Source organism: Arachis stenosperma, chromosome 1, assembly GCF_014773155.1.
Source record: "Arachis stenosperma cultivar V10309 chromosome 1, arast.V10309.gnm1.PFL2, whole genome shotgun sequence".
NCBI lineage: Eukaryota > Viridiplantae > Streptophyta > Magnoliopsida > Fabales > Fabaceae > Arachis > Arachis stenosperma.
In genome coordinates this window covers 89,964,065-89,972,328 of record NC_080377.1, presented here as the reverse complement: position 1 = coordinate 89,972,328, position 8,264 = coordinate 89,964,065, and the positions used below count along the sequence as shown (strand labels likewise).

Genomic DNA, 8,264 nt, shown 5'->3' with positions numbered 1-8,264 from the left:
GGTGTGGTAAAAGCATTGCTTTTTCGTTTTTCCATAACCATTTATGGCATCCAAGGCCGGAGAAACCTCTAGAAAGAGGAAAGGGAAGGCAAAAGCTTCCACCTCCGAGTCATGGGAGATGGAAAGATTCATCTCAAGGGTGCATCAAGACCACTTCTATGAAGTTGTGGCCTTGAAGAAGGTGATCCCCGAGGTCCCTTTTTCACTCAAAAAGGGTGAATATCCGGAGATCCGACATGAGATCCGAAGAAGAGGTTGGGAAGTTCTTACCAACCCCATTCAACAAGTCGGAATCTTAATGGTTCAAGAGTTCTATGCCAATGCATGGATCACCAAGAACCATGATCAAAGTGTCACTACAAGAAAAACATCCATTCAGGTACACTTGAAAAGTGTAGCCAAAAATGAAAAAAAAATGATGCCTTAGGCTACGGCTACGCTTTTTGGGCTACGGCTACGCTTTTTGGGGTGATTCCTATTCGCCCGTTGCCTATTCTCAAAGGCTACGCTTTTCTGCACCAAGGGCTACGCTTTTGACGTTTGGGAATAGGCTACGCTTTTCAAGTGATGCTGTCCAGGACCAAAGGCTACGCTTTTCAGCTTTCATTCTTCCAGAATAGGCTACGCTTTTCAATGCTATTGCATCACTTGTAAAGCGTAGCCACATTGTATACCATAGCTACTTTTTATAAGCGTAGCCCTAGGTCCCTCTTTTTTTTATTTTCTGTATAACCATAGCTACTCTATATAAGTGTAGCCTTAGGTCTCTCATTATTTTTTTTAATTTTCTATATATATATATATATATATAATATTCTAATAATTTTTTATACAACATAATATTTAATAATATTATTACATATATAATTTTACATTTTTAATTAAATGAGTTAAAAATTATAAAATAAAATTAAACACATAATTATACTAAATAATTTTTTTAAATAATAAAATTATCCTTACACAATTCAAAGACATAATCTTAAGAAGCAATTAACAATCAAAATATAACTTAGGATAATTTAAGTCACATGAAGCTTGTATCACATATTAATTAAAATGCAAAGTTTGCACTCTATATCCAAAAAGAATTTAACAAACAGAAAATCGTTAATCTTCTAATCTTGGCATAATGACTAAAAAATGTTCTGAAGCACCTTCAAATTCTTCTCAAACACATCTTTTTCATGCTGATCTTCATCACCATCAAGAAAACTCTTGGCCTTAACAATTTTATCAGTGTTCATTCCCTTGTTCATTCCCAGCAAGAACTAATTTCCAAGCAGTTACTGCTTACAGCTGCAAATTATCATAATTCAAAAAGAGAAGCATGTAAGGATTTTGCATACTGATTCACCACCATACGCAATCAATACAAGATTATGTTGAAGGAAATGACTGGGCTACTTACAAATATTCTTTTGACCATTCTCGCGACACATGAAGAAAACAAAATCATAGAACCGAATGAATTCTGAAAAGTAGGCCTGGCAAGAGCAACAAATGAAGCACATGTTCCAATTGCAAGTATCAGATTAAAGATTAAAAATACAAGAAAACAAACTAAGGGTAAATCAGATAAACAAAGAAAGAAAAGAAAAGAACATTGCTCACAAAAGCTAAACAGAATTGAGGTTGTATTATTGAAAAGATATACGTATAATTAACTAGTCTAGCCATTTAAAAAGTAAATAAAAAACAATCTTTTTAATGAAAGCTAAGAATCCCAATTCTAGAGTCCTAGATTGCATTGAAGCCATGTGAAAAATTGGTCAATTACCTTGATAAAGGACATCATCATCAACATCATCATCTGCTTGAAAGTTATCAGTTTTGCACTTGATATTGAACCACTTATTGACCAATGTCTTGGGCCATGAAAGCTTCACCAAATAAAGGAGAGTAAGCAATGGCTATGGCAAAATGCAATTGCAAATGAAGCTTGGAAGCACAAATGTCATTTATTTTAAATCGAACATTGCTTTTCTTGGAAGCACAAATGCCATTTAACAAATCCTGTTAGCCACATTGATCACTTCAATTTCATAATTCAACACATACAAATTAAGAATACGCACTATAACAAATAACAAGTATTGTAGTAGGAAGTAGTCAAATGCAACATATTTCAAGTCTTAATTTAGCACTAATTAAAAAGAATGCAATGTTGGATGAGAAATGAACCACGTGTCTGTGTTGCTCGAACCTTTCACGGAGGTTAGCTGCCTGAAAAAGAAGAATAAGAACAAGAAAAATGGTTAAATAATTAAAGTTAGGGACCCAAAGTAAAAAAAAAAAATTAATCAGAAGGGTGAAAGACCCAGTGATATCAATGTATATCAATTTAGCTTAGCTTGTGAAGGTGGGAAGTGTGAGAACTCATCATCAAACAGAAAATTATTGAACAAAAAGAAAATGTCAGGAATAATACATAAAATCATAATTAGTTTTCTATTTCAAAATTCAAAACAAAACTGAATACAATGCTATAAGGGAATCACAGATACAGGGGGAATTTTACACATGTATCAGCACACTGGATTAGTGATGGCAACATCAGGAACAGAAGCTAGCACCAGGATGATAGGGTATGATGAAGGGTCTTGCGAGAAAGCAGAGGAGAAAAGATAAACAGATAAACGGGTAATAAACTTGGATTTTACATGTATAAGCCTATTGTGCATTTCATCAAACAGCTCAAGTTCAAAATCACCCGAAGGAGCACACAATCAATAAGCTCATAAATCAAACCAGCAACATTATTAACAAAACGCGCAGGCTTCCTATCTCTATCTCAGCATGCATATTTCTTACCATAACAAAACAGATCATCCAACATTCAAAAACAAAAACAAGTCTTTATATAGATAAACAAAAATCAATACATTCAAATAAAGCATCAATACCTTTATATAGATATTTTACCTCTCGAAAGTTATAAGCTGATGTAGTTAGGTGAGTGCAGTAATTAACTACCACTTTTCAACAAATAATTAGCAACTTCAGCTAATTACTTTCTACTAAGATTACTAGGAACGTAGAACTATATATAATAAGGAAACATCACATCAAATTAATTAAGATTAAGAAGAGAACTAGATGAAGTTAGTGTTGTTGGTTGGGTTACTTGCAGCCTGATTTTTATATTGGAATTTAATCATGATGAATTGGAAAAAAACATACCTTAGCTGCTCTTGTTCTTGCCCTTGCCCACCTTGACACAGCAAATTCTTGTTTCTCCACATCAAAGAATGAAACTGAACTCCTTTTAAAGAGCAGCAAAATCCAATGCCTTCCACCTTCATCATTCAAAAACATTTAATTATTTACATGTATAAGATAGAAATTTAATCAAACACCTAGGGCGCACCAACAAAAAAAGGCATGTTTTCATGAAAAACTAACCATAGTTCCTCCACCACCACAGCACAATTGGTGCGCGAAATTGTGAACAATACTTTTCACAACTCTCATAATCCCTGGTCATGAACTCCAAAAACTTGGTGGTTCAATTTCATGGCATTACACAACTTTGCACAACTAACCAGCAAGTGCACTGGGTCGTCCAAGTAATACCTTACGTGAGTAAGGGTCGATCCCACGGAGATTGTTAGCATTGAAGCAAGCTATGGTCATCTTGTAAATCTTAGTCAGGCAAACTCAATTGTATATGATGATGAACGAAAATAATATAAAGATAAAGATAGTGATACTTATGTATATCATTGGTGTAAGAGCTTCAGACAAGTGTACGAAGATGCCTTCCCTTCCGTCTCTCTACTTTCCTACTGCCTTCATCCAATCCTTCTTACTCCTTTCCATGGCAAGCTTGTGTAGGGTTTCACCATTGTCAGTGGCTACCTCCCATCCTCTCAGTGAAAGCGATTGCATATGTCCTGTCACGGCATAGCGGAATTCAGCTGTCGGTTCTCGGTCAGGCCGGAATAATATCCATTGATACTTTTGCGTCTGTCACTAACGCCCTAGCCTGCTAGGAGTTTGAAGCACGTCATAGTCATTCAGTCATTGAATCCTACTCAGAATACCACAGACAAGGTTAGACCTTCCGGATTCTCTTGAATGCTGCCATCAGTTCTTGCCTATACCACGAAGACTCTGATCTCACGGAATGGTTGGCTCGTTTGTCAGGCGAGCACTCGGTTGTCAGGCGATCAACCATGCATCGTGCAATCAGGAATCCAAGAGATATTCACTAAGCCTCAGATGCTTGTAGAACAAGAATGGTTGTCAGTCACCTTGTTCATGAGTGAGAATGGTGATGGGCGTCAATCATCACCTTCATCATGTTGAAGAACAAGTGATATCTTGGACAAAGAACAAGCGGAATTGAATGGAAGAACAATAGTAATTGCATTAATACTCGAGGTACAGCAGAGCTCCACACCTTAATCTATGGTGTGTAGAAACTCCACCGTTGAAAATACATAAGAACAAGGTCTAGGCATGGCCGAATGGCCAGCCTCCCAATGATCTATGATAGCATAAAACAAAGATAGCTACCAAAGTCTCCCTAATACAATAGTAAAGGTCCTACTTATAGAAAACTAGTACATAGATGAGTAAATGACATAAAAATCCACTTCCGGGCCCACTTGGTGTGTGCTTGGGCTGAGCAATGAAGCTTTTTTCGTGTAGAGACTCTCCTTGGAGTTAAACGCCAGCTTTAGTGCCAGTTTGGGCGTTTAACTCCCAATTAGGTGCCAGTTCCGGCGTTTAACGCTGGAATTTCTTGAGGTGACTTTGAACGCCGGTTTGGGCCATCAAATCTTGGGCAAAGTATGGACTATTATATATTGCTGGAAAGCCCAGGATGTCTACTTTCCAACGCCGTTGAGAGCGCGCCAATTGGGCTTCTGTAGCTCCAGAAAATCCACATCGAGTGCAGGGAGGTCAGAATCCAACAGCATCTGCAGTCCTTTTGAGTCTCTGGATCAGATTTTTGCTCAGATCTCTCAATTTCAGCCAGAAAATACCTGAAATCACAGAAAAACACACAAACTCATAGTAAAGTCCAGAAAAGTGAATTTTAACTAAAAACTAATAAAAACATACTAAAAACTAACTAAATCATACTAAAAACATACTAAAAACAATGCCAAAAAGCATACAAATTATCCGCTCATCACAACACCAAACTTAAATTGTTGCTTGTCCCCAAGCAACTGAAGATCAAATAAGATAAAAAGAAGAGAATATGCAATGAACTCCAAAAACATCTATGAAGATTAGTATTAATTAGATGAGCGGGGCTTTTACCTTTTTGCCTCTGAATAGTTTTGGCATCTCACTTTATCCCTTATAATTCAGAATGACTGGCTTCTTTAGGAACTTAGAATCCAGATAGTGTTAATGATTCTCCTAGTAAAGTATGATGATTCTTGAACATAGCCATTTATTGAGTCTTGGCTGTGGCCCAAAGCACTCTGTCTTCCAGTATTACCACCGGATACATACATGCCACAGACACATAATTGGGTGAACCTTTTCAGATTGTGACTCAGCTTTGCTAAAGTCCCCAATTAGAGGTGTCCAGGGTTCTTAAGCACACTCTTATTTTGCCTTGGATCACAACTCTTATTCTTTCTCTTTTTCTTTCCTTTTTTTTTTCTTTTTTTTTTCGAAAATTTTTTTTTTCGGTTTTTGCTTGCTTTCTTTCTTGCTTCAAGAATCATTTTTTATGATTTTTCAGATCCTCAGTAACATGTCTCCTTTTTCATCATTCTTTCAAGAGCCAACATTCATGAACCACAAATTCAAAAGACATATGCACTGTTCAAGCATACATTCAGAGAACAAAAGTGTTGCCACCACATCAAAATAATTAAACTATTATAAAATTCAGAATTCATGCAATTCTTTCCTTTTCAATTAAGCACGTTTTTATTAAAGAAAGGTGATGGATTCATAGGACATTCATAACTTTAAGGCATAAACACTAAGACACTAATGATCACAAGACACAAACATGGATAACATAAAGCACAAAAATTCGAAAAACAGAAGAATAAAGAACAAGGAAATCAAGGAACGGGTCCACCTTAGTGATGGCGGCTCTTCCTTCCTCTTGAAGATCCTATGGAGTGCTTGAGCTCCTCAATGTCTCTTCCTTGTCTTTGTTGCTCCTCCCTCATGATTCTTTGGTCTTCTTTAATTTCATGGAGTAGAATGGAGTGTTCTTGATGCTCCACCCTTAGTTGTCCCATGTTGGAACTCAACTCTCCTAGGGAGGTGTTTAGTTGCTCCCAATAATTTTGTGGAGGAAAGTGCATCCCTTGAGGAATCTCAGGGATCTCTTGATGAGAGGAGTCTCTTGTGTACTCCATCCTTTTCTTGGTGATGGGCTTGTCCTCATCAATGGGGGTATCTCCTTCTATGTCAACTCCAACTGAATAACAGAGGTGACAAATGAGGTGAGGAAAGGCTAACCTTGCCAAGGTGGAGGTCTTGTCCGCCACCTTATAGAGTTCTTGGGCTATAACCTCATGAACCTCTATTTCTTCTCCAATCATGATGCTATGAATCATGATGGCCCGGTCTAGAGTAACTTCGGACCGGTTGCTAGTGGGAATGATTGAGCGTTGTATGAACTCTAACCATCCTCTAGCCACGGGCTTGAGGTCATGCCTTCTCAATTGAACCGGCTTTCCTCTTGAATCTTGCTTCCATTGTGCGCCCTCTTCACATATGGTTGTGAGGACTTGGTCCAACCTTTGATCAAAGTTGACCCTTCTAGTGTAAGGATGCTCATCTCCTTGCATCATAGGCAAGTTGAACGCCACCCTCACACTCTCCGGACTAAAATCCAAGTATTTCCCCCGAACCATAGTGAGATAATTCTTTGGATTCGGGTTCACACTTTGGTCATGGTTCTTGGTGATCCATGCATTGGCATAGAACTCTTGAACCATCAAGATTCCGACTTGTTGAATGGGGTTGGTGAGTACTTCCCAACCTCTTCTTCGGATCTCATGGCGGATCTCCGGATATTCACCCTTTTTGAGTGAAAAGGGGACTTCGGGGATCACCTTCTTCAAGGCCACAACTTCATAGAAGTGGACTTGATGCACCCTTGAGAGGAATCTATCCATCTCCCATGACTCGGAGGTGGAAGCTTTTGCCTTCCCTTTCCTCTTTCTAGAGGTTTCTCCGGCCTTGTATGCCATAAATGGTTATGGAAAAACGAAAAAGCAACGCTTTTACCACACCAAACTTAAAATGTTTGCTCGTCCTCGAGCAAAAGAAGAAAGAAGAGAGTAGAAGAAGAAGAAATGAGGAAGAGGGGGAAGGTGGTGTGTTTGGCCAAGAAGGGAAAGAAAGGGTGTTTAGGTTGTGTGAAAATGAAGAGTTGAAGAAGGGTATTTATAGGAGAGAGGGGGGTAAAGGTTCGGCCATTATGGGTGGGTTTGGGAGGGAAAGTGGTTTGAATTTGAAGGGTGAGGTTGGTGGGGATTTATGAAGGATGGATGTGAGTGGTGAAGAGAAAGATGGGATTTGATAGGTGAAGGGTTTTTGGGGAAGAGGTATTGAGGTGATTGGTGAATGGGGGAAGAAGAGAGAGAGTGATGGTGGGGTCCTGTGGGGTCCACAGATCCTGTGGTGTCAAGGAAAAGTCATCACTGCACCAAATGTTGCTCAAAATCACGTTTTGAGCTATTTCTGGCGTTAAACGCCGGGCTGGTGCCCATTCCTGGCGTTTAACGCCAGGTTGTTGCCCTTTACTGGCGTTTAACGCCAGTCTGGTGCCCCTTTCTGGCGTTAAACGCCCAGAATGGTGCCAGACTGGGCATTAAACGCCCAACAGCTAGCATTACTGGCGTTTGAACGCCAGCTTCTTCTCCTCCAGGGTGTGCTGTTTTTCTTCCTGTTTTTCATTTGTTTTTGCTTTTTCATTGTTTTTGTGACTTCTTATGATCATCAACCTACAAAAAGATAAAATAACAAAAGAAAGTAGTTAACTATAAAACATTGGGTTGCCTCCCAACAAGCGCTTCTTTAATGTCATTAGCTTGACAGAGGACTCTCATGGAGCCTCAGAAATACTCAGAACCGTGTTGGAACCTCCCAACACCAAACTTAGAGTTTGAATGTGGGGGTTCAACACCAAACTTAGAGTTTGGTTGTGGCCTCCCAACACCAAACTTAGAGTTTGACTGTGGGGGCTCTGCTTGGCTCTGTTTTGAGAGAAGCTCTTCATGCTTCCTCTCCATGATGATAGAGGGATGTCCTTGGGCCTTAAACACCAA

General features: G+C 38.9%; 1 protein-coding gene across 1 annotated transcript; it reads right to left on the bottom strand.

Annotated features, from left to right (window-relative positions):
• Window positions 1-1,048: 1,048 nt before the first annotated feature.
• LOC130944603 (uncharacterized) lies at window positions 1,049-3,264 on the bottom strand. The gene is made up of 5 exons (XM_057872996.1): window positions 3,184-3,264; window positions 2,185-2,226; window positions 1,781-1,883; window positions 1,412-1,487; window positions 1,049-1,299 (listed from the first exon to the last, which is right to left on the bottom strand). The coding sequence occupies exons 1-5, from the start codon at window positions 3,243-3,245 to the stop codon at window positions 1,256-1,258; spliced, it is 327 nt and encodes a 108-aa protein (XP_057728979.1). The 5' UTR covers window positions 3,246-3,264; the 3' UTR covers window positions 1,049-1,255.
• Window positions 3,265-8,264: the final 5,000 nt, after the last annotated feature.